The sequence below is a fragment of the Trichomycterus rosablanca genome, chromosome 17 (assembly GCF_030014385.1).
Source record: "Trichomycterus rosablanca isolate fTriRos1 chromosome 17, fTriRos1.hap1, whole genome shotgun sequence".
Classification (NCBI taxonomy): domain Eukaryota; kingdom Metazoa; phylum Chordata; class Actinopteri; order Siluriformes; family Trichomycteridae; genus Trichomycterus; species Trichomycterus rosablanca.
In genome coordinates this window covers 7,951,342-7,975,906 of record NC_086004.1, presented here as the reverse complement: position 1 = coordinate 7,975,906, position 24,565 = coordinate 7,951,342, and the positions used below count along the sequence as shown (strand labels likewise).

The 24,565-nt window shown below is 37.5% G+C and overlaps 2 protein-coding genes and 8 non-coding genes across 10 annotated transcripts in view; 1 reads left to right on the top strand and 9 right to left on the bottom strand.

Moving 5' to 3' along the window:
- LOC134331466 (A disintegrin and metalloproteinase with thrombospondin motifs 7) overlaps positions 1-2,294 on the bottom strand; it is a 61,772-nt gene extending 59,478 nt beyond the window's left edge. Inside the window, exons 1-2 of the mRNA XM_063012900.1 lie at positions 2,155-2,294; positions 123-490 (exon numbers count right to left, since the gene is read on the bottom strand). Of these exons, the coding sequence (XP_062868970.1) occupies positions 123-490; positions 2,155-2,278 (492 nt within the window). The 5' untranslated portion in view covers positions 2,279-2,294. The remainder of the gene's footprint in view (positions 1-122; positions 491-2,154) is intronic.
- A 4,689-nt stretch (positions 2,295-6,983) lies between these two features.
- rxfp3.3a2 (relaxin family peptide receptor 3.3a2) lies at positions 6,984-8,644 on the top strand. Its single transcript, XM_063013394.1, is given in 2 exon segments — positions 6,984-6,987; positions 7,292-8,644. Coding segments are annotated over 2 exon segments (1,209 nt in total). The 3' UTR covers positions 8,497-8,644.
- Positions 8,645-10,064: 1,420 nt separating this feature from the next.
- trnai-uau (transfer RNA isoleucine (anticodon UAU)) lies at positions 10,065-10,157 on the bottom strand. Its single transcript is given in 2 exon segments — positions 10,065-10,100; positions 10,120-10,157. It is a non-coding gene; the product is annotated as a tRNA-Ile (tRNA).
- A 1,127-nt stretch (positions 10,158-11,284) lies between these two features.
- Positions 11,285-11,377, bottom strand: trnai-uau (transfer RNA isoleucine (anticodon UAU)). Its single transcript is given in 2 exon segments — positions 11,285-11,320; positions 11,340-11,377. It is a non-coding gene; the product is annotated as a tRNA-Ile (tRNA).
- Positions 11,378-13,048: 1,671 nt separating this feature from the next.
- trnai-uau (transfer RNA isoleucine (anticodon UAU)) lies at positions 13,049-13,141 on the bottom strand. Its single transcript is given in 2 exon segments — positions 13,049-13,084; positions 13,104-13,141. It is a non-coding gene; the product is annotated as a tRNA-Ile (tRNA).
- Positions 13,142-14,284: 1,143 nt separating this feature from the next.
- On the bottom strand, positions 14,285-14,377 carry trnai-uau (transfer RNA isoleucine (anticodon UAU)). The gene is given in 2 exon segments: positions 14,285-14,320; positions 14,340-14,377. It is a non-coding gene; the product is annotated as a tRNA-Ile (tRNA).
- A 1,705-nt stretch (positions 14,378-16,082) lies between these two features.
- trnai-uau (transfer RNA isoleucine (anticodon UAU)) lies at positions 16,083-16,175 on the bottom strand. The gene is given in 2 exon segments: positions 16,083-16,118; positions 16,138-16,175. It is a non-coding gene; the product is annotated as a tRNA-Ile (tRNA).
- A 1,143-nt stretch (positions 16,176-17,318) lies between these two features.
- trnai-uau (transfer RNA isoleucine (anticodon UAU)) lies at positions 17,319-17,411 on the bottom strand. Its single transcript is given in 2 exon segments — positions 17,319-17,354; positions 17,374-17,411. It is a non-coding gene; the product is annotated as a tRNA-Ile (tRNA).
- A 2,103-nt stretch (positions 17,412-19,514) lies between these two features.
- Positions 19,515-19,607, bottom strand: trnai-uau (transfer RNA isoleucine (anticodon UAU)). Its single transcript is given in 2 exon segments — positions 19,515-19,550; positions 19,570-19,607. It is a non-coding gene; the product is annotated as a tRNA-Ile (tRNA).
- Positions 19,608-21,319: 1,712 nt separating this feature from the next.
- trnai-uau (transfer RNA isoleucine (anticodon UAU)) lies at positions 21,320-21,412 on the bottom strand. The gene is given in 2 exon segments: positions 21,320-21,355; positions 21,375-21,412. It is a non-coding gene; the product is annotated as a tRNA-Ile (tRNA).
- Between the last annotated feature and the right edge of the window lie 3,153 nt (positions 21,413-24,565).

Genomic DNA, 24,565 nt, shown 5'->3' with positions numbered 1-24,565 from the left:
TCTAGTATAATACTAATAGTCCATTACATGTGATCCAATTCACACCCATTAAGGATCTATATAAGTGTTCGGTTTCTCACGTTGTTATATCAAATCTAATCAACTTGAGCTATCAAACTTACCAATCCATCACAAGTGCTAATAGCTGCTTGTCCATTTCGAGCTGATTTACTCCTCACCTCTCCAAGAAAATAACACTGAGAATTACCCGGAGAATGTAATGTGGACCCCTGAAGACCCCCATGCCGCCGCTCTGTGAGAAATCCAGGGGCTAACAAGTAAGGGTTTAGTGTGAGGTTAAACTGCAAGTCTTGACCACCGTACTGCAGTTGGTAGTAAACATTAGGCAAGTTTTCTGTGCTCTTCCCAGTGTGTCTTCTCTGAACCCGACTTGCACGGTGTGACACGAGGTTTGATACAAAAGATCCGGCTGAATCCACTTTTTGGGGGTAAACAATCTCGTACTGGAGAAGTCCATTGGTAGAGCTACCTGCAGATGAAACCAAAAGGATTTATTTAGCAAAGAAACATTCACCCATAAAATTTACTCTGAGACATGTAAAAACTGTAAGATCACAAGTTAAGATCACAATAGAAAAATATCTATGTGACTTTAATAGAAGATGGACCACGGATGACAGACACTTTGGGCAAAAATTCTGCTTCATTATGTTAATTGCATAGTTAATTGCATTATGAGATGGAGAAATCTGGTTGTGCTTTAGTTATCTACACTTCTTCTAACATAACTGCCCATCAAAATTAAGAAAAGAAAAAACACTGACACAACCAAAATACAGCAAGTGCTGAGCTGAGGAAGCATCCATTGGGAAAAATCACACTAGAATTGTCTCACCGAAGGTTACACTTATATACACTTATTTTAGTGAATACAGTATATGTTAAGAAAAGGGAATACATTGACTGTAAGTTTAATAAATAACAAAAGACTAAAGGAGTTAAATACCTGAGGTACACAGAAAGCTGTTTGACTTAATTAATGATAAACAAAATTAGCCACATTAAGCTTGTGAGATCTGTTTGTTCTTTTTTCAGATGCTCCATCAGAAACCTCCACTGTCTCTGATACACACTTTTAACAGAGCATCGTTTAATATTTTCCCAGATGGCAAGAACCGGCAAAGAGCAACTGAGGACAAATCTGCCCTTAGAGCATGACTATGAGAGCCCTTTACTGTCAGAGAAAACAACATACAATAAGTACTTTTACTCTAAAAGTTTAAAGAGTTTACTAGCACAGAATATAATGCTTTTAACAGAAAGTAGGCCACAAAACAAAGAAAATGCCAAATAAGTTAATATGGTGCATTACAATTTTTATGGATAAACAATAGTCTGTGGGGTCTTATGAGCATGCCAAACACTGAAGTAAAGAAATACATAGGAACCAAAGTTTGAGTACGACTGGTTGATAATGTATTAATTCGTGTATCTTTAATATATTTATTATTTCTGCTCAAGTCCAAAATCCAAAGTCCAAGTCCAGATCCTCATGTTGCTATGTGATGTGCCAGCCACCTGCAATCAGTGACTTTACCTTTTTTATTCTTTAATGTTTAATAAAGGTTTAAACATGAACTGCCTTGCAGTTCGCCAGTCACCACCCAGAAACAGTTCACACAAGGCTGGAACATACAGCAGGACACAATTTCATCACTACAGACCTCACACTTACCCTTTCACTCATTTACAGCAATCTGGAGTGGCAGTTAGGAGTAGCACAGTCACACACATACACACACACACACACACACACAACAATAAACTCCTCAGACACTGACCACAGGCTGAGGTTTGAACCCAGTACACTTTGTACACTCCCTGAATAGTTTGAATGCATTTCCAGGCAAAGTTAGTCTTCTAAAAAAGTTAGCCTTCTGTTTAAAGCAAAACAGCTACCTTAAAGTTTAAACAAGTTTAGTATTTGACTAGACAAATAATACAAGTTAGATTACAGTTTTAGTATGCAGAGGAACTAAAAATGTAGGAAAACTGTTGCACTATGAAAAGCCATTGTGCTGTCAACAGAGTTTTATTCAGGTCATATACGAGCAGGATATCATTCCGTGCAGATAAAAGTATCTGTGTTCATTAAATATGATATTTTACCACCACGTTTACACTATAACTCACCCATCAAGTCTTCCAATGCACTGGGTTTTGCATTATACTTTGCAGTCTCAACAGCAGTCAGCAGTGCAGCTGTGATGAAGAAGGCCGATCCAAACCCGCACAATATGCGCTCCGGGGGCATCATTTCATCAACCCGAGCTGGCTCGCAAACTTAATCTCCTGAACGCATCCACGTTCACGTTAAACATGCTGCATTTGTGTTTGCTTGATCGGCTTTAACTGAGACTGCGAGCTGTATGAAGTCATGGTGCAGCATGCAGCTGGGTGAAACTTGAAAGCTCTAATCAGCTGGACCCATCCCGAGCAGCGCAAGCCGGACCTGGGCTGGAGCTGGAGCTGGAGCCGGAGCTGGAGGAACAGCAGTCCCAGGGCTGGAGCAGGGTTTGCCAGATCGCAGCGGCTTTTCCAGTCCCAAAAAAAAACTTTAAAACCCGCCCAGTTTCACGACAATCCAGCCCAAAGCGAAGTAGGCCATCCTAAACAAGGTTGCCAGATTGACGCACTAGTGAGGATTTGAAATGGGATGTTTAACGAGTTCATGGTCATGGTCACAAACCAATACTGTAAATTTATTCAAACAAGTTGGTTAAGTAAGCTTCACTGCTTGTATCAAGGTACCAAACACAATGTAGACTTAGAGACAGACAGACACACAACACACACCCATACACACACGGGACTGAATTAAATAGCCCAAACAAACAATTACTGCTTGTTAAACAAGCAAATGTTACCAACAAAACTACGAACTTATTCCTAGTTGCTTTTACAGGTGCTACACAATCAAACATTCAAGGCACATCAGCAGTGTTATTAGTAATTTCATGCAAAATGCTTGTGGTGCATTGGCATCACAGTCTGGAGTGTGGAAGCAAAACAGTGTCAGAAATTTGTCAGCCTTGGGGTTATTTTAATCATGAATTTCCTTGATTGGCCAATCTACTGTTTAAATAAAAGGCTGAACAAATGTCTAATCAATACTATATGCTAGATATAAATAAGTTCATGTTAACCTAATTGTCAAAATCAGATTTAGTTTAAAGTAGATTATTTTGTTCATGTCAATACAAGTATTGTGTTAAATGTTAGGGGTGGGTACAGAAAGGTTAGTGTCCCTCTGTGAAAAAGTGTGGCACCTGTGCCTGACTAAATGTTACATTACTCAATCATTTTTGAAACTCTTGACATTATAAATATGAGCATAATAAGGCAGTAGTTGCATGGGGAGAAAAACAAGAGTCCTCCCAATTAATGAAGCATGCTTCACTCCATATTGCTTCAATTATGTTTATATCACAAGACAGCGCCACACACCAAATATTAAGCTATTCTTATTAATTGAGGAGCATAAACACAATAGAAAAATATTATGTAATATTTATAAAGTGACTAGGCAAGGCAGAAGGTTAAATGCTAATGGTAGCCAATTTCAACTTTTTTTTTTTTTTTTTTTTTTACATTTTCACCAACCAATCTACACTTAATCACTAAATCATCATTTTAAGTTACACCAAGTTTCTTTCTTTTTAGAATATTGGTCCTGGGAACACTATCTAAAGAGGAACATTCTTTAGATATTGCTTTATGTCTTTGTCCTGCTCTATGCATTGCTACATTTATATCATAGAGATCCACGGACAGTTTCTTAGACTCCATGTCTTGGATTGTGTCTTGTCAATGCAGTGTAAACTGGGCCTTTAAAGACCTAGGTATGAGTCTTACTAAACTATGCCCAAATAATTAAACTTGCAACAGGTGGACAAGTTAGTTCTAGTTGTGTACCTGATCAAAATTTGGAGTGCCACAGCAAAGGGTCTTCGCTTTTGTTAACAAGAGGTATCTGTTTTATAATTATTATTTAATTTATTTTCAAAAACATGTTTTTAGTTTGTCATTATGTGTGATTAAGTGTAGATTGATGGTAAAAGGATTGAAAGTAAAAGGATGTAAATAAATTCTGAATCCACTCTATAAACTGGTCTAGAGTATGCACTACTTCATTTCATCCTAAAACCAACTAATTGGCATGTTTAAGTTACTATTGAAACTATAAAAATAACAACCAATCAGCAAAAGATACAATATCATCTTCACCGGGTTATTGTCATTGTTCCACAATGGTTAAAAATAATACTATCTGGCAACACAGAGGGTCAAGTGAGCATCTCTGAGGACTGTTGCTACCCTTAGCCTGAGGCAAAGAAAAAACTTTTCTTCTCTGAATAAAACTTCAGTCAAGTACCGCCTCTAGTCTGCACTGAGTGGGAGGGGGAGGACTGTGACTTTGGGGTCAAAAAGCACAAAGAAATCAGCCCGATCTTTTTTACTACTGTAAAGCAATTCTACTGTGGTAGAGCCAGGAGAACAAATGCATTTATAAAAACCTGACATTTACAGCAGACGCTTTTATCCAAAGCGACTTACACAGTGAGCTGAACACAATGAGCAATTGAGGGTTAAGGGCCTTGCTCAGGGACCCAACAGTGGCAACTTGGTGGTGGCAGGGCTTGAACCGGCAACCTTCTGTTTACTAGTCCAGTACCTTAACCACTGAGCTATCACTGGCCTATGACATACATAGATTGTCTTTGTTGTGTATTGTAATATGGTGGGGTTAACTGTGACAACAACCTGTCTGCTTAGTTCTTACCAAAGTTTATTTGACACATGGTTGTCAATATAATGCAATATAATGTACATATAAAGTGGTGTGCCAATTTACATTAACTGTGGACCTTGATGTATTTGTCATTTATATTTGGTGCAAAGCTATATGTGTTGTCTGCCATACACATTGTAGGTTTAACAAAGACCCAATATTGCTCTTATAGATAGATAGATAGATAGATAGATAGATAGATAGATAGATAGATAGATAGATAGATAGATAGATAGATAGATAGATAGATAGATAGATAGATAGATAGATAGATAGATTATAAATATAAAGTGAAACAACAGTGCAAATAAAGAAAATGTGCAATGTCATACACCAAGTGAAATTTCAAAATAGACTTCCCATGGTTGCTGGACACACCTGAATAAATGAGTTGCCCAATTTCTGGCAATGTTGGGACATTTTATAAAATGAAAAAAAAAAAACAATAATATGTGATTTGATATTTTTTGTACCTTTATTTAACTGACAAAAGTATAAAGAAATGACTATGTTTAACTGTTAAACTTTGTTTTGAAAGTTTCAGGCATTACATTTTAAATTTGTTTATATTTAAAAAATACATAAAAAGAAACCTTTGTCAATAAATAAAGGTTCAGAAGAACCAAATCACAGCTTCTTGTATTTTAAATTTTTTAAATTTTTTCAGACCCCAGAAGCCTATGATGAGAAGATATGATTACGTACACATGTACTGTTTGGTTTGCATACACTGGCCACTCACTTTGAGGTTACTTTGGTTTATTACTTGATAATTATGAAACATTTCCCCTTTGATAAGGGTGGTCTCTTCCAGTATGACCATGTATCCATCAGTGGTGAACCCATGACAGTGCATAATTAATTGGTAGAATAACAAATAAGTTGCTTATTTGCTGGATAATGATGCACAGCTTATTTTCACTGTTTAACCATGATGTTCGACACATGATAATGTGCAATCTTCTTTCATTGCTTAATCACAGAAGGTCAGAGCTTTATTAAATCAATATACAAGGCCATTACGATTTTGCAAGAACACTTTGATCCCTGAATAAATACAGTAGCTGAAAGACATAGCTTTGAATAAGTTCTAAGACCATGGGTTGCCAATAAAACCATTTAACAGTTTGTTATAGCAAGTACCGTCAGCTGGTGAAAACTAAGAATGAGCGATTAAGCCTCAAGTTAAAGAGAAATGTGGCTAGTCATTACTACATTATTGATTGCTTTTAGACAGTGACTGTGGACAATGTGGTAAGTGCACTCTTAAAACCACTCACCACCTCAAGGTTCTTTTGCAGCTTCCCCTCCATAAATGTGATGCATTATATAGAGATACAGGTAGTATATAATACTAGAACTGTCTGTGGGTGGTTTTTATTTTATTTTCACAAAGCCAATATCAAAACAACTTAAAACAACACTTTTTTTTATTTTATTGCTATCCATGCATAAGTTTGTTAGGAGTAGGGCTCATGTTTGCATTACTGGGGACTTAAAACGCCAAACTATTTAAATCTTGATTCTAAAACACTGACCAGTGAGTCAACACTGCATAATGCAGTGTCTGGTTGGTTTATACAGGTATTTGCATTCTGTGTTTACCTTCTGCCTCCTCTAGTGGACAAAAAGATGAAGCACATGTTGTATATTCGAATTCATAGAATATACTGTACGTCAACTAATTGCAAAGCGTCCAGGTTCAGGCATTAAATACAATTAAATACAATAATTAAAGCCAATTAAATACAGGCTTAAATCTGAAGCACATTTGTTGCTGACCCATTTGTGCAGCCAACCATCGCAAAGAAGCGACGGCGCAGAGACATGACATGACATGCATTTACCTCATCCACCACTCTAAGTGCCAGGTCATTAGAGTGAAAAAACTATTTTGGTTCCTAAGGAACATTTAATAATTGGTTCATTCACAGTTACCTAAATACAACATAAATGCTACCAATATGTAGATATTTTAATATGGAGAACATTTGACTCCCAACAGACTTGTTGGAAGCTGACGGGTTAGTGAACGGTTTTCTTGTGTTATTTTGCGACAGATTAATGGAGTAATGTGGTTTTCTTATTGCTACTCCAGTTTCCTAACACCTCCCAAAAACACCACTTGGTGGATGGGCTACTCTTAAGTTGCCCTTGTAGGTATGAGTAAATGGGTGAGTGCGGGCTACCCAGCCACAGATTGGCACCCTTTTTAGATGATATTTGTCTTGACCCAAGGTATAAAAATGGCTATATACTGTACTTTGTGTTCCATACTGAGGACCCTTGGTATCATTCTAATTTTCCTATCCCCATGCTTTACTGTCACAGTGACATGTCAATCAGAATGATCTGTCCACTCTGCTTTAAGGGCGGGAGTAAAGAGGTGCGATGAAACCCTATAAAAGCGCGTCTTTACGCAGCGTCTCTGACGAAAAACCATCCTTACAGTTTGAGGCAATTTTGCTTAATGGAAAGCGAAATCAGTAGACAGATCGGGGCTGGAAAAAGCACCAGTGCTTTACTAAGACAGGATGGGAGGAATTGTGAATTATAGCGGAGGGGCAACATCAAACAAGAATTCGAGTCTGAGCCACCAGCACAAGTTCAGCAGTCTGGAGGACATAGACGTGAGCGCAGACGGGAGTCTCATCCTGCGGATCATTATTACCTCTGTGTACGCGGCGGTGTGCGCTGTCGGTCTGGTCGGCAACCTGTTAGTAATTTTCCTGATAAAGAAGCGAAGGGGGAAAGATAAATCTGTGATCAACTTTTTCGTCGTAAACTTAGCCATCACGGACTTCCAGTTTGTGCTAACGCTGCCGTTCTGGGCTGCGGATGCTGCGCTGGATTTTAGTTGGCCGTTTGGGAACGCCATGTGCAAGATCGTGCTCTCAGTCACAGTCATGAACATGTACGCAAGTGTGTTTTTCCTCACAGCAATGAGCGTAAGTCGGTACTGGTCGGTGGCGTGTGGTATGAAAGGAGGTGGCAGGCGTATGTTCGGCTCGGTAAAGAGCCTATGCGCAGCGCTTTGGGTTTTGGCAAGCCTCGCTACTGCGCCAACCCTTGCCTTCTCCACGGTAAGTCCAGTAGCAGGGGAACGTCTGTGCCTGCTTCGGTTTCCAGATGGACATCAATGGTTAGCATTTTACCATTTACAGAAAGTGGTGCTCGCCTTTATCCTTCCCATGATCACACTTTCCATCTGCAATGCACTCCTGTTGCGCTTCGTTCGCCGAAAGAGCTTCGCGAATCGGAACCGGCAGCGCAGGCGAATAAAAGTCACTAAATCTGTGACTGTTGTTGTCCTGTCTTTTTTCATCTGCTGGATGCCCAACCATGCCATCACACTCTGGGGTGTGCTTGTAAAGCTAAACGCGGTGCGCTGGGACAAAACATACTACATGGTGCACACATATGTATTCCCGTTAACAGTTTGCCTTGCGCATGCCAACAGCTGCTTGAACCCGGTGCTTTACTGCTTAATGCGCAGCGAGTTTAGAAGAATGCTAAAGAAGCTGTTCTGGAGAGTCAACTCACCCACTGTATCCAAAGTGCGCACCTGTGGAGATGCCATTTACGAAGCGCCTGCTAAGGTTCCAATTGCTGAGACTGGCACTGGACTGTGTGAGACTTCGTACTATACACCGAAAACACTGGCACCAGTCGTTTCATGTTGAGGAAGCACGCTGTGCCAAAAAGACGCTCACTTCTCAAAAAAGACTTCAGATGGGCTGGGTACGCGCAAAAAGAGAAAAAAAAAGAGAAAAGACACATAAAGAATGGCTAGTGTTTATGACATTGTGAAACATAAATACAAAACATTTGTGTAGTAAATAAACAAAATGTTCGGATGTGATTTGCGTCCGCATTCATATGAATTATATGCTGTTGTGTTGTTATCTGGGTTATGGTCATGTGTGTGTGTGTGTGTGTGTGTGTGTGTGTGAAAAACTGAGAATGGAAATACAGAACTCAAGGCCATCTATTGGGGGACCCCGCAGTATTTAGATATGCTTAAAATGCCACCCCACACGGTAAAAAATATCCTTTTTGTTTCAACTTTAAAAAGTTAGTGTCCATGCTGCCTTAAAATTTTAAGTTAAGTAAACTCAGAAAGCGTAGTTATTAAAACTTGGCATAAAGGCAACATCACTTAACATAATTTGTTGAGTCAACACAGTTTTTCATTCCTTAAAATCGAATTTTTAAGTTACGGTAACTAAGTGATCATTCAATTTAAACAGAATTTTAAAGCTGCATGAACTCGAAAGCAAATTATTTCAACTAAAATCCCCTAGTTTAAACAGCTTGATTACATTTTAACATGAATAGAATTGCCTTGTTCAATTAAAATGGTTTTGATTTTTTTCAAATTGAACTGTGTAGTTAACTTCATCAAAATGCAATTCTACTAAAACATGTATTTTAGCCAACTTGATCTTAATTCAGTTCAAACTCCATAGCTGATTTCTCTTCATATTAAATGTGACTGACTTCAAATCTTAAGTTTATACAACACATTTACATTATTTGTTACAATGACTTTCAAATTTTCAATGTCAAGTTACTGGTAGCTCATTAGGGAAAAAAGGCAGTTCAACTGCAAGTTTTTCATGCATTTAATAAGTGCAAGTTACTAAGAATAATTAACTTAGTAAAATACAGTTACAGTTTGTAACAGTGGTGATTACATTGGTCATATCCTTATGTAAAAATTATAAATAAACGTATTCCACTTACTTCTTTTGTTTAATGTTGGAATCCGCCAGTGTTCCCATCAGTTGTTGATATGACAGGATTTTTTTGTAACGAGACCCCCGGGCTACGGGCTATCAAATTAATGGGGTTTGAAACGTATAGGCAACATAGGCACTTGCACATATCAACATGAAATGACTGTTGTCAGGATGGAGAACAGGTGAACTGTTGTCTATCAAATACCATACGTTTATTTATAACTTGTACATCTGTATATCTGTATATTGGGGGGGGGGGGGGGTGCATATCTGAAGATGGGATCCCTAACTCGAACTTTGATGGCTTTATTCGCACACTGTTATGACTACTGCTGACTACTGCTGCTCTAGAGTTTACTGACAAATATCAACTTTACAAATTATGATTGCAGGCTGGCATAAAGAAGCTTTAAGCAGTTAAGTTCACTTGATTTACTTACCACACTACAGCCTCTTGTTAGATGTTCTCTTATCATTGAGATCGCATATGTTTCGACTCTTAAAAGCTGTGCTCCAGGTGAGACTCGAACTCACAACCTCGGCATTGCCTAACAAGTACTGCTGTATAAGTACCGCGCGCTAACCGATTGCGCCACTGGAGCTTAACGAAGACACATAATGAGAATAAATTCTCATGATTAATGAGCTGATTAAACTGAGTAAAAAGTTCACTACACAAGCAATATGACATGCACATAAAGCTCGCTGTATCAGGATGGACATGGAGCAAAGCTGAGTTGATGTGTTCCAAACAGCATCTTGTGGTGTGCAGGTAAAGTTCAATATTTTCAGAAATTTTCAGAGTTATTAACTTTGTCTGTTTACCAGAGTTGTTCCTAAAGGATCTCTTCCACACAATGGAGATCGTTTTTTACCAGCATGTTTTGGAGTATTAATAAATGCACTGATGCGCTGAATTGCTTGCAGATCACAAAATGTAAAGCGATACAATACATAATTTCGAAGTGCATAATGGCATCAATAAAAATTTGGCAGGTTGTTAAGAAGTGCATTTTGGCTTTGTCGTATTGAGTATAACACGTAGGATAAGTATACGCAATCTACGTACCATAGCACGCAATATACGTAACGAGTATAGGTAACCCATTTACTAACTCTTTTGTCTATTTAAGAAACCACAATCTCTCTCAAAAGGGGTGCTCGAACTCACAACCTCGGCATTGCTTAAAGTACCGCATGCTAACCGATTGCGCCACTGGAGCCTAGAATTATTTCTAGATATATAAAACCATATGTATTTGTAAACCGGTATTAAAGTAAATGTATTTTTTTATAGATAATAATTTTATAGATAATTTAACCTGGTTGGGTAAAACTATTTTTAGGAGTATTGATTAGAAATCGTGACTTAGAACGATGGGATGAGAAACGATCAAATACTTAATTTCAGCTTTCATCCTGGAATCATGTTCATTTAGGTATGCTCAATACTTGACACATTATTTTAACTGATAGGGTTGAACCAACAGGTTAAATGTTTGGCAGGTTAGGAAATGCATCTTGCTTTTGTAGCATGGGTTAGTGCGTGCATTGATTGCGTATGATACGCATAATAAAAACTTGCTTAAATCATAAGAGTAACAGATAAACCTCAACTTGTGTTAACAATGAACATTTAACGATTTAGTCTACATTCTTAAGCAAACCTTTGTGTTCAAGCTTCTATTCATGATTAAAGTCGTGCTTAACGTAGTACTCTTAAAAGCTGTGCTCCAGGTGAGGCTCGAACTCACAACCTCGGCATTGCTTAACAAGTACTGCTGTATAAGTACCGCGCACTAACCGATTGCGCCACTGGAGCCTATCGCCGATACTTAACAACGAAAAAAAGAGAATGGAAATATAAAATAAAGTACTTGGTAAGGAACATGGCACGTACTGTACATATTAGTCTAAAACTCACTGTATCAGGATGGACATGGAGCAGTGTTGTGTTCCAAATACAATGTTGTAAATTAAATTTGACGAATAATAGTCATATTGTGTAAGGTCTTTTGGAAATATACATCACTACAGTAGGTAAACCTCAATATTTGATAACAATAGAAATTTTCTGATTTATTAACTTTGTCTATTTACTTTACCCAAGCTTGTTGGTAAGGCTCTCGTATTATTCCAGTTATTACTCCTAAACGTTTTGCTCCAGGTAAGATACCAATCCCAGCATGGCTTCACTTGTATGCTGAGCTCACGTCGATTGTTCTACTATAGTTTACTTACATAATACTGAGCAAATAATACAAAACAAAACGATTAAATATAATACAAAATTTACAGTAAGTACTTTACCGTGGCTTTGTTGCATTATTGCATATAATGCGTTATAATGATAACGCGTAATGTCCGGTCCGATTGTTCAAAATTCCCACGAGAAGTGTACCGAGACCAGTAGTTCAGTAATTGTCCGCCAGCTGGCGCACATCTCTCTGTTTACATGAGTAATAGGCTTTATTTTGTCGGGAACTATCCATCACTACAGTCACGGGTAAACCTCAGTTTACGTCAACAATGGACTTTTTTTTCCATATTGACTACGAACCTTATTAAAGTAACTTGTTAACGCTTCGTTTCGTTGCGTGGAGATCGTTATCCTCAATTAGTACTCTTTCTAGCGTGGAACTAACACTCAACCTCTAATGCTGCACGCATGCGCACTCTCGTCCAGACGGTTAAACCTAGTCTGCTCAAGCCAGCATGTATTGAAATACTGATAATGCATTTTAACATTAAACTGTTTGCGGATTACAAAATGTAAAAGATCGCATATGTAAAAATGTAACAGAATGCATACTGACATCATGTTACATTTAGGCTTGCTTAATAATTCACACATAATTCAACCCGACATGGTCGAATGAACATTTTGAAAGCTGTTGCATTGAATATAATACAGACGAGGAGTATACGCAATATACGTACCATGCTACGCAATGTACGTAACGAGTACTCCAGATACATTTCTCAACAGTACTTCAGCGTTTACTAATTTTTCCTAGATGTTGTTAGTTTAAATAGTTTTAAAAATATTAAGGATAGTAAGGCTTTTATTTATTTCCAGACTGCAACCCCATCATGGCTTTTGTAGGTGAGATCAAGCTGAGCAACCAGCCCTTCTGAGGTTGTGAGTTTGGGCAGTATACCTGGAGCAAATCGGAGAAAAAAAGCTTTACCAAAAGGTTTTAATAAAGAAAAAACGATGCAATAATAAATCATACTTGAATCATGTTACATTTAGGCTTGCTTAAAATGTCACACATTATTTTAACATATAAAAGTGTGGCAAGTTAAGAAATGCATGATGCTTTTGTGGAATGGGTTAGTAGGTATAATGACTTTGTATACTACGCATAGATACATCACAGTACAGATAAGCCTATAATATACACGTTTACAATAGACAACTACTCATTTCATGTAGCAAAGCCTTCTACTGCCTCGTGATTGCAGGTTTTTTTAGTACTCTTAAAAGCTGTGCTCCAGGTGAGGCTTGAACTCACAACCTCGGCATAGCTTAACAAGTACTGCCTTATAAGTACCGCGCGCTAACCGATTGCGCCACTGGAGCTTATTGAAGTCAGATTATGAGAATAAATTCTCATGATTAATGAGCTGATTAAACTGAGTAAAAAGTTCACTACACAAGCAATATGACATGCACATAAAGCTCGCTGTATCAGGATGGACATGGAGCAAAGCTGAGTTGATGTGTTCCAAACAGCATCTTGTGGTGTGCAGGTAAAGTTCAATATTTTCAGAAATTTTCAGAGTTATTAACTTTGTCTGTTTACCAGAGTTGTTCCTAAAGGATCTCTTCTACACAATGGAGATCGTTTTTTACCAGCATGTTTTGGAGTATTAATAAATGCACTGATGCGCTGAATTGCTTGCAGATCACAAAATGTAAAGCGATACAATACATAATTTCGAAGTGCATAATGGCATCAATAAAAATTTGGCAGGTTGTTAAGAAGTGCATTTTGGCTTTGTCGTATTGAGTATAACACGTAGGATAAGTATACGCAATCTACGTACCATAGCACGCAATATACGTAACGAGTATAGGTAACCCATTTACTAACTCTTTTGTCTATTTAAGAAACCACAATCTCTCTCTCTCTCTCTCAAAAGGGGTGCTCGAACTCACAACCTCGGCATTGCTTAAAGTACCGCATGCTAACCGATTGCGCCACTGGAGCCTAGAATTATTTCTAGATATATAAAACCATATGTATTTGTAAACCGGTATTAAAGTAAATGTATTTTTTTATAGATAATAATTTTATAGATAATTTAACCTGGTTGGGTAAAACTATTTTTAGGAGTATTGATTAGAAATCGTGACTTAGAACGATGGGATGAGAAACGATCAAATAGGCCTACTTAATTTCAGCTTTCATCCTGGAATCATGTTCATTTAGGTATGCTCAATACTTGACACATTATTTTAACTGATAGGGTTGAAACAACAGGTTAAATGTTTGGCAGGTTAGGAAATGCATCTTGCTTTTGTAGCATGGGTTAGTGCGTGCATTGATTGCGTATGATACGCATAATAAAAACTTGCTTAAATCACAAGAGTAACAGATAAACCTCAACGTGTGTTAACAATGAACATTTAACGATTTAGTCTACATTCTTAAGCAAACCTTTGTGTTCAAGCTTCTATTCATGATTAAAGTCGTGCTTAACGTAGTACTCTTAAAAGCTGTGCTCCAGGTGAGGCTCGAACTCACAACCTCGGCATTGCTTAACAAGTACTGCTGTATAAGTACCGCGCGCTAACCGATTGCGCCACTGGAGCCTATCGCCGATACTTAACAACGAAAAAAAGAGAATGGAAATATAAAATAAAGTAGCCTACTTGGTAAGGAACATGGCACGTACTGTACATATTAGTCTAAAACTCACTGTATCAGGATGGACATGGAGCAGTGTTGTGTTCCAAATACAATGTTGTAAATTAAATTTGACGAATAATAGTCATATTGTGTAAGGTCTTTTGGAAATATACATCACTACAGTAGGTAAACCTCAATATTTGATAACAATAGAAATTTTCTGATTTATTAACTTTGTCTATTTACTTTACCCAAGCTTGTTGGTAAGGCTCTCGTATTATTCCAGTTATTACTCCTAAACGTTTTGCTCCAGGTAAGATACCAATCCCAGCATGGCTTCACTTGTATGCTGAGCTCACGTCGATTGTTCTACTATAGTTTACTTACATAATACTGAGCAAATAATACAAAACAAAACGATTAAATATAATACAAAATTTACAGTAAGTACTTTACCGTGGCTTTGTTGCATTATTGCATATAATGCGTTATAATGATAACTCGTAATGTCCGGTCCGATTGTTCAAAATTCCCACGAGAAGTGTACTGAGACCAGTAGTTCAGTAATTGTCCGCCAGCTGGCGCACATCTCTCTGTTTACATGAGTAATAGGCTTTATTTTGTCGGGAACTATCCATCACTACAGTCACGGGTAAACCTCAGTTTACGTCAACAATGGACTTTTTTTTCCATATTTGACTACGAACCTTATAAAAGTAACTTGTTAACGCTTCGTTTCGTTGCGTGGAGATCGTTATCCTCAATTAGTACTCTTTCTAGAGTGGAACTAACACTCAACCTCTAATGCTGCACGCATGCGCACTCTCGTCCAGACGGTTAAACCTAGTCTGCTCAAGCCAGCATGTATTGAAATACTGATAATGCATTTTAACATTAAACTGTTTGCGGATTACAAAATGTAAAAGATCGCATATGTAAAAATGTAACAGAATGCATACTGACATCATGTTACATTTAGGCTTGCTTAATAATTCACACATAATTCAACCCGACATGGTCGAATGAACATTTTGAAAGCTGTTGCATTGAATATAATACAGACGAGGAGTATACGCAATATACGTACCATGCTACGCAATGTACGTAACGAGTACTCCAGATACATTTCTCAACAGTACTTCAGCGTTTACTAATTTTTCCTAGATGTTGTTAGTTTAAATAGTTTTAAAAATATTAAGGATAGTAAGGCTTTTATTTATTTCCAGACTGCAACCCCATCATGGCTTTTGTAGGTGAGATCAAGCTGAGCAACCAGCCCTTCTGAGGTTGTGAGTTTGGGCAGTATACCTGGAGCAAATCGGAGAAAAAAAGCTTTACCAAAAGGTTTTAATAAAGAAAAAACGATGCAATAATAAATCATACTTGAATCATGTTACATAATAAATCCTACTGGAATCATGTTACATTTAGGCTTGCTTAAAATGTCACACATTATTTTAACATATAAAAGTGTGGCAAGTTAAGAAATGCATGATGCTTTTGTGGAATGGGTTAGTAGGTATAATGACTTTGTATACTACGCATAGATACATCACAGTACAGATAAGCCTATAATATACACGTTTACAATAGACAACTATTCATTTCATGTAGCAAAGCCTTCTACTGCCTCGTGATTGCAGGTTTTTTTAGTACTCTTAAAAGCTGTGCTCCAGGTGAGGCTCGAACTCACAACCTCGGCATAGCTTAACAAGTACTGCCTTATAAGTACCGCGCGCTAACCGATTGCGCCACTGGAGCTTATCGAAGTCAGATTATGAGAATAAATTCTCATGATTAATGAGCTGATTAAACTGAGTAAAAAGTTCACTACACAAGCAATATGACATGCACATAAAGCTCGCTGTATCAGGATGGACATGGAGCAAAGCTGAGTTGATGTGTTCCAAACAGCATCTTGTGGTGTGCAGGTAAAGTTCAATATTTTCAGAAATTTTCACAGTTATTAACTTTGTCTGTTTACCAGAGTTGTTCCTAAAGGATCTCTTCTACACAATGGAGATCGTTTTTTACCAGCATGTTATGGAGTATTAATAAATGCACTGATGCGCTGAATTGCTTGCAGATCACAAAATGTAAAGCGATACAATACATAATTTCGAAGTGCATAATGGCATCAATAAAAATTTGGCAGGTTGTTAAGAAGTGCATTTTGGCTTTGTCGTATTGAGTATAACACGTAGGATAAGTATACGCAATCTACGTACCATAGCACGCAATATACGTAACGAGTATAGGTAACCCATTTACTAACTCTTTTGTCTATTTAAGAAACCACAATCTCTCTCTCTCTCTCTCAAAAGGGGTGCTCGAACTCACAACCTCGGCATTGCTTAAAGTACCGCATGCTAACCGATTGCGCCACTGGAGCCTAGAATTATTTCTAGATATATAAAACCATATGTATTTGTAAACCGGTATTAAAGTAAATGTATTTTTTTATAGATAATAATTTTATAGATAATTTAACCTGGTTGGGTAAAACTATTTTTAGGAGTATTGATTAGAAATCGTGACTTAGAACGATGGGATGAGAAACGATCAAATAGGCCTACTTAATTTCAGCTTTCATCCTGGAATCATGTTCATTTAGGTATGCTCAATACTTGACACATTATTTTAACTGATAGGGTTGAAACAACAGGTTAAATGTTTGGCAGGTTAGGAAATGCATCTTGCTTTTGTAGCATGGGTTAGTGCGTGCATTGATTGCGTATGATACGCATAATAAAAACTTGCTTAAATCACAAGAGTAACAGATAAACCTCAACGTGTGTTAACAATGAACATTTAACGATTTAGTCTACATTCTTAAGCAAACCTTTGTGTTCAAGCTTCTATTCATGATTAAAGTCGTGCTTAACGTAGTACTCTTAAAAGCTGTGCTCCAGGTGAGGCTCGAACTCACAACCTCGGCATTGCTTAACAAGTACTGCTGTATAAGTACCGCGCGCTAACCGATTGCGCCACTGGAGCCTATCGCCGATACTTAACAACGAAAAAAAGAGAATGGAAATATAAAATAAAGTAGCCTACTTGGTAAGGAACATGGCACGTACTGTACATATTAGTCTAAAACTCACTGTATCAGGATGGACATGGAGCAGTGTTGTGTTCCAAATACAATGTTGTAAATTAAATTTGACGAATAATAGTCATATTGTGTAAGGTCTTTTGGAAATATACATCACTACAGTAGGTAAACCTCAATATTTGATAACAATAGAAATTTTCTGATTTATTAACTTTGTCTATTTACTTTACCCAAGCTTGTTGGTAAGGCTCTCGTATTATTCCAGTTATTACTCCTAAACGTTTTGCTCCAGGTAAGATACCAATCCCAGCATGGCTTCACTTGTATGCTGAGCTCACGTCGATTGTTCTACTATAGTTTACTTACATAATACTGAGCAAATAATACAAAACAAAACGATTAAATATAATACAAAATTTACAGTAAGTACTTTACCGTGGCTTTGTTGCATTATTGCATATAATGCGTTATAATGATAACTCGTAATGTCCGGTCCGATTGTTCAAAATTCCCACGAGAAGTGTACTGAGACCAGTAGTTCAGTAATTGTCCGCCAGCTGGCGCACATCTCTCTGTTTACATGAGTAATAGGCTTTATTTTGTCGGGAACTATCCATCACTACAGTCACGGGTAAACCTCAGTTTACGTCAACAATGGACTTTTTTTTCCATATTTGACTACGAACCTTATAAAAGTAACTTGTTAACGCTTCGTTTCGTTGCGTGGAGATCGTTATCCTCAATTAGTACTCTTTCTAGAGTGGAACTAACACTCAACCTCTAATGCTGCACGCATGCGCACTCTCGTCCAGACGGTTAAACCTAGTCTGCTCAAGCCTCGGCATAGCTTAACAAGTACTGCCTTATAAGTACCGCGCGCTAACCGATTGCGCCACTGGAGCTTATTGAAGTCAGATTATGAGAATAAATTCTCATGATTAATGAGCTGATTAAACTGAGTAAAAAGTTCACTACACAAGCAATATGACATGCACATAAAGCTCGCTGTATCAGGATGGACATGGAGCAAAGCTGAGTTGATGTGTTCCAAACAGCATCTTGTGGTGTGCAGGTAAAGTTCAATATTTTCAGAAATTTTCAGAGTTATTAACTTTGTCTGTTTACCAGAGTTGTTCCTAAAGGATCTCTTCTACACAATGGAGATCGTTTTTTACCAGCATGTTTTGGAGTATTAATAAATGCACTGATGCGCTGAATTGCTTGCAGATCACAAAATGTAAAGCGATACAATACATAATTTCGAAGTGCATAATGGCATCAATAAAAATTTGGCAGGTTGTTAAGAAGTGCATTTTGGCTTTGTCGTATTGAGTATAACACGTAGGATAAGTATACGCAATCTACGTACCATAGCACGCAATATACGTAACGAGTATAGGTAACCCATTTACTAACTCTTTTGTCTATTTAAGAAACCACAATCTCTCTCTCTCTCTCTCAAAAGGGGTGCTCGAACTCACAACCTCGGCATTGCTTAAAGTACCGCATGCTAACCGATTGCGCCACTGGAGCCTAGAATTATTTCTAGATATATAAAACCATATGTATTTGTAAACCGGTATTAAAGTAAATGTATTTTTTTATAGATAATAATTTTATAGATAATTTAACCTGGTTGGGTAAAACTATTTTTAGGAGTATTGATTAGAAATCGTGACTTAGAACGATGGGATGAGAAACGATCAAATAGGCCTACTTAATTTCAGCTTTCATCCTGGAATCATGTTCATTTAGGTATGCTCAATACTTGACACATTATTTTAACTGATAGGGTTGAAACAACAGGTTAAATGTTTGGCAGGTTAGGAAATGCATCTTGCTTTTGTAGCATGGGTTAGTGCGTGCATTGATTGCGTATGATACGCATAATAAAAACTTGCTTAAATCACAAGAGTAACAGATAAACCTCAACGTGTGTTAACAATGAACATTTAACGATTTAGTCTACATTCTTAAGCAAACCTTTGTGTTCAAGCTTCTATTCATGATTAAAGTCGTGCTTAACGTAGTACTCTTAAAAGCTGTGCTCCAGGTGAGGCTCGAACTCACAACCTCGGCATTGCTTAACAAGTACTGCTGTATAAGTACCGCGCACTAACCGATTGCGCCACTGGAGCCTATCGCCGATACTTAACAACGAAAAAAAGAGAATGGAAATATAAAATAAAGTACTTGGTAAGGAACATGGCACGTACTGTACATATTAGTCTAAAACTCACTGTATCAGGATGGACATGGAGCAGTGTTGTGTTCCAAATACAATGTTGTAAATTAAATTTGACGAATAATAGTCATATTGTGTAAGGTCTTTTGGAAATATACATCACTACAGTAGGTAAACCTCAATATTTGATAACAATAGAAATTTTCTGATTTATTAACTTTGTCTATTTACTTTACCCAAGCTTGTTGGTAAGGCTCTCGTATTATTCCAGTTATTACTCCTAAACGTTTTGCTCCAGGTAAGATACCAATCCCAGCATGGCTTCACTTGTATGCTGAGCTCACGTCGATTGTTCTACTATAGTTTACTTACATAATACTGAGCAAATAATACAAAACAAAACGATTAAATATAATACAAAATTTACAGTAAGTACTTTACCGTGGCTTTGTTGCATTATTGCATATAATGCGTTATAATGATAACTCGTAATGTCCGGTCCGATTGTTCAAAATTCCCACGAGAAGTGTACCGAGACCAGTAGTTCAGTAATTGTCCGCCAGCTGGCGCACATCTCTCTGTTTACATGAGTAATAGGCTTTATTTTGTCGGGAACTATCCATCACTACAGTCACGGGTAAACCTCAGTTTACGTCAACAATGGACTTTTTTTTCCATATTTGACTACGAACCTTATAAAAGTAACTTGTTAACGCTTCGTTTCGTTGCTTGGAGATCGTTATCCTCAATTAGTACTCTTTCTAGAGTGGAACTAACACTCAACCTCTAATGCTGCACGCATGCGCACTCTCGTCCAGACGGTTAAACCTAGTCTGCTCAAGCCAGCATGTATTGAAATACTGATAATGCATTTTAACATTAAACTGTTTGCGGATTACAAAATGTAAAAGATCGCATATGTAAAAATGTAACAGAATGCATACTGACATCATGTTACATTTAGGCTTGCTTAATAATTCACACATAATTCAACCCGACATGGTCGAATGAACATTTTGAAAGCTGTTGCATTGAATATAATACAGACGAGGAGTATACGCAATATACGTACCATTCTACGCAATGTACGTAACGAGTACTCCAGATACATTTCTCAACAGTACTTCAGCGTTTACTAATTTTTCCTAGATGTTGTTAGTTTAAATAGTTTTAAAAATATTAAGGATAGTAAGGCTTTTATTTATTTCCAGACTGCAACCCCATGGCTTTTGTAGGTGAGATCAAGCTGAGCAACCAGCCCTTCTGAGGTTGTGAGTTTGGGCAGTATACCTGGAGCAAATCGGAGAAAAAAAGCTTTACCAAAAGGTTTTAATAAAGAAAAAACGATGCAATAATAAATCATACTTGAATCATGTTACATAATAAATCCTACTGGAATCATGTTACATTTAGGCTTGCTTAAAATGTCACACATTATTTTAACATATAAAAGTGTGGCAAGTTAAGAAATGCATGATGCTTTTGTGGAATGGGTTAGTAGGTATAATGACTTACTACGCATAGATATACTACGCATAGATACTGTACATCACAGTACAGATAAGCCTATAATATACACGTTTACAATAGACAACTATTCATTTCATGTAGCAAAGCCTTCTACTGCCTCGTGATTGCAGGTTTTTTTAGTACTCTTAAAAGCTGTGCTCCAGGTGAGGCTCGAACTCACAACCTCGGCATAGCTTAACAAGTACTGCTGTATAAGTACCGCGCGCTAACCGATTGCGCCACTGGAGCTTACTATTTAGATCAGTCTGTGTTATAATGATTACCCATAATACGTAAAAGTAACTTGCTGCATTGAGATCGTTTTTCTCTATCAGTAATTTTTATAGCGTGGCACTAGAACTCAACCTCTAGTGCTGTACGCATGCGCACTCTCTTGCAGACAGGTGAACCTAGTCTGCTCAATCCCGCATGTATTGAAATACTGATAATGCATCATTGAACTGCTTGAGGATCACAAAATGTAAAACGATACTTTATGTAAATTCGGAATGCATACTGGCATCATGTTACATTTAGGCTTGCTTAACACTACATAATGTACCCCAAATTGTTAAATGAACATTTTGAAAGTTTGGCAAGTTGTTAAGAAATACATTGACGTTGAGTATAATAAAGATGATACGTATACGCAATACACGTACCATTCTACGCAATACACGTAACAAGTATAGATAACCAACTTTAGATACATTAAACAGTTCTTCAACGTTTCATATTTTTTATTTGTTCTTATTATTTTAAATAGTTTGTTAAATATTAACCAAGGCTAAATTTTATTTTATTCGTGGCAGGTGAAATCAAGCTGAGCAACCGACCGGACAACTGCGATGCCATTCTGAGTTTGAGTAGTACCTGAAGCAAATCAGATAAACGTAGCTTTACCAAGAAATATTAATTTAAAAATGATACAACAGTTTATTTCGGTTTTCATACTGAAATCATTTTACATTTAGGCTTGCACATTGTTCTTTCACATTGTTACACATAGGCTTGCACAATTTCGCACATTGTTTACATGAGAGGGTGGAACAAACATTAAAAGTTTGGCAAGTTAAGAAATGCATCCTGCTTTTGTAGGATGGGTTAGTAGGTGTAAAATAGAAACATCCATTACAGCAGTAATAGAAAAGCCTCTATATACATTAACAATGGACATCTAATCACTCAGTGGCTATTTTCTGTAGCATAGCTTCAAGTTGCCTCATGGTTATAGCTTTTTCTGTATTTAGTACTATTGAAAGCTGTGCTCCAGGTGAGGCTCAAATTCACAACCTCGGCATAGCTTAGCCAAAACTGTCTTGTAAGTACCGCACACTAACCAATTGCGCCACTGGAGCTTTTCGCTAAGTGCATCAAAAACAATTACAATAAAAGCAATCAATGACATGCATATGACAGTATAATCCCCACTGTATCAGGACGAACATGGAGCAGAGCTGTTGTGTTTTAAATACCCTTGTGTGTGCTAAATTCCATTTGAACATTGATAACTGTATTGCGTAAAGATTCTTTTATTTGGAAGTGCTGCACATTAGCACAGAAACTTTGATCGCTCGCTACTTGTTGACGTGCATTTTTGGACGTGGTATCATTAAACCTCTCGTCACTTCTTGCGTTTGTTTTCGTGACAAAACGTAGTTTGGGAGACCAGAGAAGCTCGCCTGCGATTCCAGTTGGTGATAGATGGTGTAGTGCAGGGGTGTCAAACTCATTTTCACCGAGGGCCACATCAGCATTATTGTGGCCCTCAAAGGGCCGATTGTAACGTATCCTGCTGTGATTGCAGTCTGTTGTTTTTCTTGGAGGCCGAATTCTGCATTTATATTGTCCTACTTTACCACAGACACGGCCTCATAACACAAGAGACGCACCGGTTTCTCTTCCTGAAGCACAAACTTGTTTTCACTTTCATTAAATTTCCTCCTTCTGTTTAATTTTCTTAATTATCTTCTTGTACATTTTGGGATCATGTGTAAATATGTGTAACATCATCTACTGGCGGGCTGTGTCACTTTGCAGGTCACAAAATCAGCCTGCATTTTGAAAGATGCAGTTTGTTTAGGATTTTACAGTGTATTTTTAAGACAATCATTCTGCCCTCACTAATAGTTTATCCCCCTTTCCCAACGAGACAGACAGACAGACAGACAGACAGACAGACAGACAGACAGACAGACAGACAGCTCTCTTCAGAATACAGTCGGTTTTATTTGCTTCCCAGCTGTGTGATACACTGTGTGCATCAAAATGAAGTAAAAATACAAACAATAAAAACAATAAAAAACTTAATACAGTAAAAGCACACAGCTGTAGTCAAGTGTTACATCTGGTACAATATGAGCTTTAACCAAACGTAAAATAACGAGTTAGCATTTTGTGTAAAGATACTAATTGCTATAGTAACGGTAACAACAGTATTTAATTACGGTAAATTTGTAACTAAAGCGCTGTGATATACTCACTAAACATTGACAAACAACTGAGAATATAAACGCCACTACTTACAGACGATGCTTTGGTATTATATTGCAAGATAATTATCTGTATTTATTTATTAAAGCAATAAGCCACGAGAGGCCGTGCATTACTGTGATTTTAGCACGGGGATGACGTTTTTGGCACGACGCGAAGCGGAGTGCCTAAAACTTCTTTCCCCGTGCTAAAATCATAACAGTAATGCACGGTCTCGAGTGGCTTATTGCTTTTATAAAACGGCGGTCAACATAAAATATAATAAATACAACAATGTTTAATTCATAAATGTATTTATTGTGTATAAATTTACAATAAAGCATTGTTCCGCGACGCAAAATAGTTCGATTAACAGTGTTGCTAGGCAACATGAGGGCGAAAATAACATAAATTTTTTCTATTCAGTGGCGTATTAATATGGAATGATGTGAGGTGGTCATAGGTGTGCGTTTATCTGGGATTTTACAACGGCTTCGAACGCGGCTCAGCCAATCAAATTTTAGGACCGGAGCTATCCGTTTTATAAACTGTCATATGCACGTCATTAATTAATGCGCTAGGCAGAAAGCTCCAGTGGTGCAATCGGTTAGTGCGAGGCACTTATAAGACAGTTCTGGCCAAGCTATGTCGAGGTTTTGAGTTCGAGCCTCACCTGGAGCTCAGCTTTTAAGAGTGTTAAATATAGGAAAAAAACTTTTACTTTTTTCAGTTTTCTAGTTTATTCTATTTTATACTTATCTTAGTTTATTTTTATTTCATTCATGTGGCACACACTGAGGCCTGGGTAACTGTATTACGTGGTTGAATGACAATAAAGCTGAGTCTGAGTCTTTGTTATCTCATCTGCCTTTCTACTCTTTATTCCCTTTATAACTGCCCTCACTTCCTCCTTGCTAATCTGAGACGCTC